This window comes from Leuciscus leuciscus (genome assembly GCF_965113295.1).
Source record: "Leuciscus leuciscus genome assembly, chromosome: 3".
Lineage (NCBI taxonomy): Eukaryota > Metazoa > Chordata > Actinopteri > Cypriniformes > Leuciscidae > Leuciscus > Leuciscus leuciscus.
This window is the reverse complement of record NC_138727.1, coordinates 48496445-48508568: the sequence shown is the minus strand read 5'-3', so window position 1 is coordinate 48508568 and position 12124 is coordinate 48496445. Positions and strand designations below refer to the sequence as shown.

Sequence of the window (12124 nt, the reverse complement as noted above, 5' to 3'; positions counted from 1 at the left end):
TATTAATAGTTTATACGTTTTATTTTAAAGACTTTTTAGTGTCATTGTAAAATGTCCATCTTTAAATTGTGTCTTTTTTCTGTGAAATCTTTAATCATTTTTATAAACACAAAAATAACTTTCATTTTGTTAGGACCATTTCAGTATGAACACTTCCCGGACTGAAGCAACTTAGGTTTACTTGATTATCCATCATTTATTTTTTATTATCCAATATGATCCATCAGGCTTTTGAGTAACATTTATTTGTTCATCTCTCAATCATCATTTTATTGCAATTACATTATATATTTTACCCCCACGATTAAAACTATAGAGCTTTAATCATAAAACTAAGTATTTAAATATCATCTTACTAATACATATTATTGGGAGATATGCAGTGACAAATGATATTTATATGCACTTTATTCAAGTAATATATATAAAATAACTACTGTTATAATTTTCTTTACATTTTCTTTAAAGCTGCTTTGAAATTATGTGTATTGTGAAAAGTGCTATACAAATAAATGTAAATTAAATTGAATTGAATAAAGAATCTCATTGATTTACATTACAAACTCTCAGAATTTCATCTTGGACATGCAAATGCACCAAATTGCATATTTTTATTCCTCGAGTGTGAGCTCTATATTCACTATAGGACATAAAAGTCTGATGAATCAAATATCATACAAAACATAACACATATGCAAACTTTTTTCCGTTATGTTTTGCCTAAGGCTCAATAAACTGCTACGTTTAAATTTTTTTATTTTTTTTATTTGCTATATCAGGCCTTGCAGGGTTAAGTTCCTCCAAAGCAAAAAGTATATCTTAAAGCAACAGCTGCCTCTTCTGAACCATTCCTAGATGTTCATGTTAACGTGCATCTCACACACACACACACACACACACACACACACACACACTTCATCGCACGCGCCTGCTGCCCTAGCAGCTCTGAAACTTGTTTGATTGACAGCTCTCTGCTGTTTATTAAATATAGGCCAGCTGCGCACAGCACAAATCTCCGAATGATTGCCTTTCGGGTGTTCTTTCGCCCCGCGCCATTGGCTGACCGCTGGCCTGATTTCCACTGATCTGCATGTGCGAGCATGTGAGATAGTACTTAACACACACAAACTCCATCTCTCTCTCTCACACACACACACACACACACACACACACACACACACACTCTCTGAGTTCAGACAGACACAAGATGCAGCTGTTATCCCGCTGCGCTCTTTAGACAGCTGCTGGATTGTCTCTCATCCGCGCTCTCCATCATCAGCCGAAGCTCTTCTGTCAACGGCAGAATGCGACGATTGTTGGACAGCAGCTGGATAAAGTTTGGACCAGCTGGAAGAGATGACTGGGTTTCGGGGTCTCCTTCACCGCCTACGGTGGAACAACGGCTACAGGTATGTGAGCAATCCCATTAGAGAAGTAGCACAGAAATGTTCTTTGAGACACAGAAAAACTCAAATTACACTCTTAAAAATAAAGGTTCTTTATTGGCATAACCGGTTCCATGAAGAACCATTCCATTGGACAAAAGGTTCTAGATAGTGGAAAAAGGTTATTTAGATTATAAAAATTTTGTCCACACTAAGAAAATTTTTTATTTTAAAGAGAGAATTCAAACAAAAATGAAAATTCTGTCATTTACTCGCCCTCAGGTTGTTCCAAACCTGTATACATTTCTTTGTTCTGCTGAACCCAAAGGAAGATATTTTGAACAATGTAACCAAAGCGTTGTGGGGCACCATTGACTTCCATAGTATGGGGGGGGGGAAAAATACTATGGTAGTCAATGGTGCCTCACAACTGTTTGATGACAGAATTTTCAATTTTGGGTGAACTATCCCTTTAAGAACAGTTCACTGAAAGGTTATTTGCATGGGAACCAAAAAAATGGTACTTCTGTGACATCGCTGTAAAAAACCCAATGGGATCCTTTATTTTTAAGAAAGTAAGCGTGAAAAATGATGAAAGCTAAAAGGACAAATTGAAAATAATAATTTTAAAAATTATAATAACTCTGCCCTGCAGTACTTCTGGCTTCAGTCATTCAGTTCATGTGAGAATCAACTCAAGACATTTGTTTTGTGTTGAATTTCTGGTGAGGATGTTTTGAAGTTTCAGTTGTGATCTCCATAGGGGTTTATTTGAGGTGACGGTGCTCTGGCATAAACTAAGGGGTTTAAAGCACCAGAATATCTAATCTGGCTGAAAAGCAGCATTATGTGATTAGCATTGGTAAAACGGTGGAAGAAGGAACAGATTTTGGGATGCAGTCCAGTTATGGTGGACACACTGATTCTGGATTAGAAAAGCAAGTTACCCTTGTGTTTTTTGGGTGCTGTTTACAGATTTGGCCAAGAGATGAGTTGAAGAAACTTTCATTGAAAGAGGTTGTGGAATGAGGCCATTAGAGAAGTTACTGGATCCATTCGTAGATATCTTCTTATCTGGAAAACTTTCCAAGACCACTTTTCACTGTAGTCTTGATATTGCTCTGTTAAGGCTTAAAATGCTCTGATTATGCGTTGTAGCTTCTTCAAATCATTGATTTCTTGGTTCTAGCATCAGTACATATATAGTTCTCTTTTTTTATGGAACCAGAGAATAAAATGTTTGGTTTGGAATTCTTTAAGTTTCTTATATGAAATGTGTGAAAAGATCAGTCTTCACTTTCATCATATTTCATGTCTTTCTGGTTTTATATATTCAGATGTTATCTCCCTACTGAAAACTGCTGGTTAAAGCTTTTCTCCCAGTCTGGCCTTATCTGGTTTTAGAGGGTTTTGGACACTTTTCAGCTGGTCAGGCTTTGAAACCAGCCTTCCATGCAGTAAAGTAAAGGAAATACAAACCCAGTCTAATGAAAAAAATGTAACTTACCTTTGTGATTTCATATGAAGTTTGATTTGTATGAAAATGTATGATTTTAAAGAGAGTTCACCCATAAATGAAAATTCTGTCATTAATTACTCATGTTGTTCCAAGACTTTTGTTCATCTGCAGGACACAAATGAAGATAATTTTTGACATAATCTGAGAGATTTCTGTCCCTCCGTTGACAACCTATGCAACCACCACTTTGATGCTTCAAAAAGTTCATAAAGAGATTGTAAAACTTGGATTAGTGGTTTAGTCCAAATTTTCTGAAGAGACACAATCACTTTATATAACGAAGAGATTTAATTTAGTCTTGTATTCACATTTAAGCATTCATCAACTCACACATCAATTGTGGTAAACGAAAGCTCAAGCATGTTCGGATGACATGATGCGAGAACCAATGAGGTTCATTCTCATGTTACGCAGCACGTTTGAGCTTCAGCAAGAGATGTTCTCGTGCGTCAAGCATGTTCGTTTGAGGTTCTGTTTATGTTTGCTGAATAATGTTTATATGCGAATAAAAAGCCTAAATTCAATTTGTTCATCATATAAATTGATCGAGTCTCTTTAGAAAATTTGGTCTAAACCGCTCGATTCAAATGAATTAGTTTTACGATCTCTTTATGAAATTATGAAGCATTAAAATGGTAGTTGCGAAGCCTGTCAACGGAGGGACAGAAATCTCTTAGATTTCATTAAATATATCTTAATTTTTGTTTCCGAAGATGAACGAAAGTCTTACAGGTTTGAAACAACATGACGGTGAGTAAATGATGACTGCATTTTAATTTTGGGGTGAACTATCCCTTTTAAGGGTTTTTAGGACTATGCAGGCCTTCAAATACAAATGTTCAAAATCATGTCCTTTATGCCCCTTTAGGGTTACCACTGGAATGAGCTTTCGATGGAAAACAACGGGAAATCAGAGCTCATCCTGTACGTCGTTCTCCCGCTTGTCACTCTCATCGTGTTCGGCATCGCGTTTGTCCTTCTTTACCGAAGATTTAGACAGAACAAGCTCGGACTGAGCAACATCATCGCACTTGACCTGCAGGACCCGGAGCGCAACGCCGAGATTCTGTCGTCACTCACCGGGAATGCGGAGCGGCTAAACAGCATGAGCTCGGACATGTCTGACGGGGTCTTCCTCATGGTCTACCTCCCGCCGCCCTACGAGGACACGCTGACGAAGATCACGCGGGCCGCCAGCCTCACTAGCGGCAAAGACGTCGAGTCCATCAAGATCGAAGACCTCGAGGCCAAACTGTGTCCGGAGCTCAAGGCGAGGGGGGAGTTTGTCTGAGAGAAGTCTATTGTAGAGACACTGGGGCTAGTTGTCACGGATGATCTCAGTTACACACATGCTTATTTTCTCCAGAACTGGTTCAACTGTCTGTTGAACAACGGTGAAAAACGTTAAAGGGGTGGTTGATTACGATAACACTATTCTAACTTTAGTTTGTGTGTAATGTTGCTGTTTGAGCATAAACAACATCTGCAAAGTTACAATGCTCAAAGTTCAAAGCAAAGGGAGATATTTTATTTTAAAGAAATAGCTTTTTAAGGACTACAACAAACTGCGCGTTTTTGCTCACCTTCAAAAAGTGACAATTTTAACATGCTATATATAAATATCTGTGGGGTATTTTGAGCTAAAACTTCACATACACACTCTGGGGACATCAAAGACTTATTTTACATCTTGTGAAAAGGGCATTATACACCCCTTTAAGGTATGTGCCCGAGTTAACAGACGTTTTTCACAGACTGTGATGACGCGTTTTAACGGTCATCAGCATCTTAAATCCTGCAGTTTTTTTATATTTAAATTTTTTGATGTATGTATATTTATTACACTATACTTTGTATTATATTACCTTTGCATCAAATCACTGCTGTGAGCGTGACAGTAACGTAAAACAGTAAAATCTTCTGACTGCTGGTATCAATCTTTTTTTTTTTTTACCCTTTTTTTTTAAGTTGTGAAAACACTATTATGGAGTTTTTCTTTTGCTATTTGAGCAAAAATATATTTAATTTAGTCTTTTTTTCACCGCTATAGAAGTTTACCCAACCTTGACGACTTCCGCTTCTGAGAAACCCGGAAATGTGAAAAGGGTCTATTTTCTAAAAATATGCCTAGAGTGAGAAATATTTACTTTAGTAAAAATGTGACAATTAGCCCCGGTCCTCCCTTAAAGTGAGGACCTCATCTAAACTGGATTTGGTCTTTTATACGGCAATGTACTAAAACCATACATAGAATAAAAAGATATCTCGATATTCATATTAGTTTTGAATTTAAACAATGTATTATACATTGTCATGAGAGTAAATCTTTGTGCTTGTACAGTATTTACAGATGTAGGCTATGTGTTATCAGGAAGTAATCACCATGTGTTTTACTTTGAAATACTGCCTAGTTAGACACACTTTATGTTGTAGCACAATTAGTAGAGATCAGTCAGTTAACATGTTACTTTTTTTATATCTGCATGACTGCATCAGTCCTTGTTTGTATTCAGACATAAATCACAGTCCCGACAGGTTTTGCATTATCATCATCAGTCATGTAGTCTTCTAAAGTATTTCTAATAAAGACCACATTAAAGACCACTAAGTGTCACTGGACTTTTTTTTGTTTACATATTCCCATTGCCTACAATACACAGAAAAAAATACTAAAGGTCCTCTTTTAATATTTCAACAACAACATTTGTTGAAAAAGTTGTATATACTAGTATGTGTGTGTTGTATGATAGTATAGTTATGGTTGTATGACATTTTGACTTGAGCTGAAAACCAGTTTGAAACCATCCTGTTTAAAATGTATTCATTCTTTGAAGTGAAGGCTGGATTTGTCAGTATCAATAATAAATATCTGACACAACTAATGGTGTTGATATATGCTGACATGCATTCTGTGATGAATGTGGAACAGATTTTTGTAAAATATTTGTATTATCCCAGTACTACTCAAAAATCAAGGGTGCCATTTATTTAATAAAAACAAGCACGCCATCTAGTGGATGTTCTATGTTATATTCTATTGCCCATTAAATCTTTAACAGGAGGGGAAAAAAATTGCGTGTACAAATATCGTAACTTACTCATCTTAACCACTGATAAGAAAATTAGAGAACCACCAATCCGTCATTTCACTAAACCAACCATCAACCTACACACCTTCTCAAAAGCCATGTGTTTTACATCTGATTTGGGTTGTCCACAATGTACATGACTGAAGGAATGAATTAAATTCATTAGAACATCACTGCGTTTCAAAAGGATTTAATGACTCATACAGAATAAGACACACAAGCTGTGCCAGGATTTGATGTTTAAAGCTAAGTTAATAAATGTGAATAAATGTAAAAGTAAAGCAGGGGAAATCAAGGTTCGGGATTCAAATCAAGAGGTCTAAAACTCAGGATTATGGACAGTCAGCGAAGTATGTAGAAGCCTTTGCATTGACACACTCTGGCTGGTAGATCAAAGAGATCCTGTCAAAGGAAAGTATTAAACATTAAAGACTGTATGCGTTTTAGAAAATAAATTATCCACAGCTATTGCTATTGTAGAGACCGTTATATCAGTTTCTAATATTCTTACATGCAAACACAGTAATGCATCCATGTTTTCCATTAATTGCTGTATTGAATTGGTTGTTGTATATTAAACGTGTTTTAAGTTTCGTTCACTTACATTTTACGGATGTGTTTAGCAGTTTTGTGGTCGGGAATCACTGCAGTCCTGTGATAGTCAGATGAACACAGTTTCAGGACACTTGCATTTGCCTGCCTTATAAGGATTCACTACTTATATAATTTCTATGTGGAATAAATGTTGACACTAGGCCTACAGTCTGCAAAATTAACAATAATTCAAAACGTCTGCAAGCACATTTCAGGAATAATGTATTTTTTTTGTATTATAGCTCAGATAATTAAAGTGTACAACACTAGAAATTAAGATGTAGTGTGAAAATAGCTTTATACGATAATAGCATTTTCCTGATATTTGTATGTACTATTAAAATACATTTTACTCACATTTTATTTATAAGGACCTGGACACAGGCCAAGTCATCACTGATGTTATCGTCAAGCAGCTCTGAAAAAGAAAAAAATCACATTGATTTAAGAGCACACACACACACACACACACACACACACACACACACACACACACACACACACACACACACACACACACACACACACACACACACACACACACAGACACACACACACACACACACACATAGATTCTATTCTGCTCATCAAGGCTGCATCAAGTTCATCAAAAATACAGTAAAAACAGTAATATTGTGAAATATTACAATTTAAAATGCCTATTAAAATACCTATTTATTAAAATACCTAAAATCACATTTTCTCTAGTCTTCAGTGTCACATGATATTTTTAACATGCTGATTTGCTGCTCAAGAAACATTGCTGATTATTATCAGTGTTGTAAACAGTTGTGCTGCTTCATATTTTTGTGAAAACCGTGATCATTATTTTTCACGATTCTTCGTTGAGCTGCACGATTCTAGATAAATTGAGATTTTTTTTTGTTGTTGTTTCTAACAGATCACAATTATCCCACGATTCTGAACAGACAAACTAATCAAAATAACGTAATTTACTAGAGGATCTGACAAAATTTTAATTGCTGCATTCTATTTAAAATGTTTAATTAATCTGAATGAATTATTTAAAAAAATTTGGTTGAATGAATAATTCAATGACTCGGTCAGATACTTCACTTTATTAATTACTAGATGAATCAGTGTCTTTCTCTTGAATGAATGATTAATTGACAAATATACTTTTTTACAGTCACTTGTCGCCACCTACTGGTGTAACAATGTATTCAATACAATTGTTATTTGAAGTGCCAAGTTTACTTTCAAAAATTGATTTGAAGTGTTTATATGTGAACCAATTTTTTCTTTTTGTACCAGTACTTCTGTAATTATTTTAATATATTTGAAAATAACATTCGTGCTGCTCTAATTCTTTGATGAATAGAAAGTTAAAAAGAACAGCATTTAATTTAAATATAAACCTTTTGTAACATTATAAATGTCTCTACTGTCACTGGACACTTTTGATTAATTTAAAGCATCCGTGTTGAGTAAAAGTGAATATACTCACTGTTGCAGGTCAATCCGCAGAGGTTTAGTGAATGACTTTGGGTGGAGTTGCACACCACATGGTCACTAAGTTGGAACAAGCCGTACAAGGTCCAGACCTCATTTTTGTCCTCGGCACTTTCCAAGTGGGGTGGAGAGGTGACTTTACTGGAGGGGCGGCCTTTATTTTTTCCTTGGCTCTTGGCAGACCTGCCCTTACGAGGACCGTGACTTTCACCTGAATTTTGTGGCTCAGTGATCGTCTTTATGGCGCTGGTATTGAAGTTAGAGGTCAGCTGGACATGGCACACGACTGTAAAGAAAGTTTCAGATAAGGCAAGTTCACAACAAGAAAAATAAACGATAACGATGACTAGCATCCACACCAACGCACAATGTTGTTCTGTTTATTCTAAGCATGCGCTGCAGTTTTGTCTCCTGCCGCTTCAAAAGCTCAACCATTTCTGTTTGGCTGTTAGTGCTTTAATCATTTTTGAGCTAAAAATAATTGTCCTTGAAAGAGATTCCAACGATATCGTTCCTCAGCCGTTATCGTTATAGCTGTGGAGTGGACTTTAAAGGTCCTTAATTGGAATCTATGGTTCCATAAAGAACCTTTAACATCCATGGAATCTTTCCATTCCACAAAAAGTTCTTTATTGAGGAAAAGGTTCTTTAGATTTTTTAATTGTTCGAAAAAAATTATTCTTTTAAGAACGGTTCACTGAAAGGTTCTTTTTGGAAACTTAATTTTTAAAAACTATATCTTCATCATTATTGTTATAATTATCATCCTTGGTGTTTATAGCCTAAGCCTTTATTCTGTGAACCTGAAGGGTCATTTTTGAAGAATATCACCGGCACTTTTTTCCATATAAGTGACCAAAAAATCGATATGCTCACCTGCAAACTGTGAAACAGTAACTATATTAATACACACAGAAGCATCAGCGTTCGGTATCTCAAGTCAGATATTAAGCTCTGGATTTAGAGATGGACACTTACTCTGCGCCAGCACGTCGGTCATATTCGGAGGCAGGGTAAGGCCTGTCTGAAGCTGCTGCTTCAGCTCACATTTATTCAGAATCACGCTGTCACTCATGCCGACCGCCAGGAATAAAACAACCACAGCTGCCAACATCTTCATGCCTGGATGGATACTCATGATCTCTCTTTGTTTCTCTTACCGGGAGTATTTGCAAGGAGAGGATGAGCCGAATGTGTAGATATAGCCCCACATGTTCCCCTGAGATGGTCCGTCTATTACACCTCAAATGCGTCAGTGGCTTGTGTGAAGTAAGAGTTTGAAGGGTTTTGTGTCAGTGTGTAGGTGGTTTTATGCCACTTTATGTTCTGTATGTAGTGTTACGGTTTGGTTTCAGTGCACAGATTCAAGAAATGAAGACAATGAAGTTTTTTGTGCAGACAGTAATATCTGAAAACGTTTTTTGTCTCAGAAGGGATCAAATGTCATGTACAGGTTATGTGACGCCTCTAGACTACAGCTTAAAGAGATCTGGACAGACTGACTGGTACACGGGACAATGCTGGGAGGAGAACTGAGTTTGTCACGTAGGAAACATAGGCCTATATTAGAGGTCGTCATGGGTCCACTTCGATACGAAAACCCAAACAGAATGATGTAAGCTAAATTTTGCTTTACTCTGGATCAAAAAAACAACTAGTCTGGTTAGTTTGTTACCATGCAGGGTGGAAAGTGTGGCAATGCATTTCAGGTCAAATAGGTTGGGATTAAAATTAGTACACGTTATAGTACATAGTACACACATGCAGACTTTCCTTTTTTTTTTTGCGCATTAAGATCTTCCTGTTAAAGTGTGTTTCTCACAAATGGTTAAAACTCAAGAAACAGTTAAATACAGCCCTAGACTATATGCGATCCTGTCTTGGACCTCCCGTTTGTCCGGTATTTGCATACAAATAGACAGGCTGCATTTTGTTATGTAATTAATTGTTTCTTATAGCCTTAATAGTTTAATTGAGCCACTTCCTCCAACCTACATTTAGAAGAAGTTTTAGTGCACAATTATTTATGCATCAACAATTCTGCATGAATACAGATTTTACTAACAAATAAGCTATGTGTGAATCAATGCACTATTAGACCCACCCTCCTCATGTTGTGCAGAAATGGGTTTTTGTGTTTCATTTTATTGTTATCAATTGTGAAAATTGTATAGTTTTATAGAAAAAGGCAAATGTTTTGATGTTGCTTTGCATTTATTGAAATGGAATTAATTTAAACATGAAACATTCCATTTATACATTCAGAAGATTTGAACAAACTGTATAATTATGTCAGAGAAGAACCCAAAACAAACAAGAAAAGTTTACTAACATTAAGTTGATGTCAGAGAAAAAATACAATACAGTGTATGACATGAGCCGGAGCCCTATAACCATTCATAAATTACTAGGCTATTTGTTCATTTTATTTTCCTGCAGGTGATTGTAAATTGTGATGGAGCCTGTGGTGGAGCTTAAAGATGGATGTTAAGGTGGGGCTTGGGATAGGGCTTGTGAGGAGGCTTGTGGGGTCTGGTGGTAGAGGTTTTGGTGGGTATTGGGGTGGACGTTATGGTGCGTGTTGAGGTGGAAGTTGCGGTGGGACTTGAGGTGGAGCTTGTGGTGGGAGTCGAAGTGGAGGTTGCAATGGGGCTTGAAGTGGAGGTTTCAGTGGGGCTTGAGGTAGAGGTCTCTGTGGGGCTTGAGGTGAAGGTTTCGGTGGAAGTTGCAGTGGGGATTTCAGTAGAGTTTTGAGTTTTTTAGAGTTGCCATCAAAACAAAAATACTCTAAATGTATGATTTTTGAGTGCAATCAAAGCCAAAAGTAATTGATAATACCAAACTATTTGGATTATTTGAATTTGTAATTTAGTAAGGCAACTTTAAAAGTTGAAAATATTATATATGATTAAATATTCAATTATTATAATTTATTTTTAAATCTTAAATCGTATCTATATTAACAAACTAAATATGAACTAGACTTTTATGCATGTAAACAGTCAGAATATTCTGGACGAACAATAGTTATAGAAATAATACCCCTTTAAATTAATACATTTGCTTTTATTTCTTTTAATGATTCTTTATTAATTTATGTTCTAAAATATAGTTTTGGAAGCATACTGTAATTTAAAAAATAATTGTATTTGTGTATGATACTGAAAACCACTACACCAACTCATTACAAGAAACTGGGAAACCCTTATTTGATTTTATTATTTACTATATAAAATGTATTTAGTTAGAAATTACACGTCTAATCTGGTTCTCTGTGGTGTCACATAACCTGTACATGACATCGGATCCCAGCTGAGACAAAAAGGACTCTTTAGATGTGCTCTCGACTGTCTAAAAGATGCACAAAGTCACTATTGTAATTTACTCAGAACTTGCTGTCACCCAGTTCCACGAAAACCAAACCGCAACGTTTCATACTCAACACACAGTGTCATAAAACCGCCTTCATACAATAACCTCAAACTCTTTTATTTCACACAAAGATGCGCCTCTCAGGGGAACACAAGTCAGTCTATAAGAGTGACCAAACGTCCCGCATTCCAGGGACAGGTCCTGTTTTTGGTGGCTTGTACCTGTCTGGAAATGTCACCTGAAATGTCCCAGTGTTTTTTAATTATACGTTCAAAAGTAAAACAATACCGATTTGAAAGAAGCAGAGCACAGGTTCACTCCACCAACAGAGGGCGCTGCGAAATACACGACGTCTCAACAATCATACTAAAATATGTTTGAGTGTGTTGAAAGTTGTTATAATGTTACTCTGTGCGTTCGGTGGCTGTATGAGACACTTGTTGCTCACTGCAGTATCGTAGATCGAAAATACAAGATCATATTAACTCTTTCCCCGCCGGCTTTTAAAAAAAAATTTTCCAGCCACCGCCAGCATTTCTGATCATTTTTACAAAAGTTTCATGGCCACCAGAATGTTTTGTCGTATGAATATGTGAACATGCAGGAAGGGGACACTTGTGCTTTATAGGGAGCACACTTTAACATTTATCTTAAAGTTATAGTTCACCTAAAAATGAAAGTTCAGGCATCAT

The 12124-nt window shown here is 36.3% G+C and overlaps 2 protein-coding genes across 3 annotated transcripts; one reads left to right on the top strand and one right to left on the bottom strand.

Moving 5' to 3' along the window:
- Nucleotides 1-1304: 1304 nt before the first annotated feature.
- smim28 (small integral membrane protein 28) lies at nucleotides 1305-4817 on the top strand (the record flags this gene model as incomplete). Its single annotated transcript, XM_082164966.1, has 2 exons — nucleotides 1305-1409; nucleotides 3773-4817. The coding sequence occupies 2 exons, from the start codon at nucleotides 1305-1307 to the stop codon at nucleotides 4193-4195; spliced, it is 528 nt and encodes a 175-aa protein (XP_082021092.1). The 3' UTR covers nucleotides 4196-4817.
- Nucleotides 4818-5936: 1119 nt separating this feature from the next.
- Nucleotides 5937-11744, bottom strand: LOC309495362 (uncharacterized protein). 2 transcript variants are annotated; one of them, XM_082165039.1, is made up of 6 exons: nucleotides 11721-11744; nucleotides 9039-9182; nucleotides 8056-8346; nucleotides 6945-7005; nucleotides 6598-6645; nucleotides 5937-6395 (listed from the first exon to the last, which is right to left on the bottom strand). In XM_082165039.1, the coding sequence occupies exons 2-6, from the start codon at nucleotides 9178-9180 to the stop codon at nucleotides 6326-6328; spliced, it is 612 nt and encodes a 203-aa protein (XP_082021165.1). In that variant the 5' UTR covers nucleotides 9181-9182; nucleotides 11721-11744; the 3' UTR covers nucleotides 5937-6325. The 2 variants fall into 2 exon arrangements, with proteins under 2 accessions (XP_082021165.1, XP_082021164.1); XM_082165038.1 differs by lacking the exon at nucleotides 11721-11744 and having other exon boundaries at nucleotides 9039-9374.
- Nucleotides 11745-12124: the final 380 nt, after the last annotated feature.

Coding starts and splice junctions, on each gene's coding strand:
- LOC309495362 (XM_082165038.1), bottom strand. CDS start 9,198: ATGAGTATCCATCCAGGCATGAAGATGTTGGCAGCTGTGGTTGTTTTA. Junction 6,646..6,944: donor CAGGTCCTTATAAATAAAAT/GTGAGTAAAATG, acceptor TGACTATCACAG/GACTGCAGTGATTCCCGACC. Junction 6,396..6,597: donor GCTAAACACATCCGTAAAAT/GTAAGTGAACGA, acceptor TTCCTTTGACAG/GATCTCTTTGATCTACCAGC.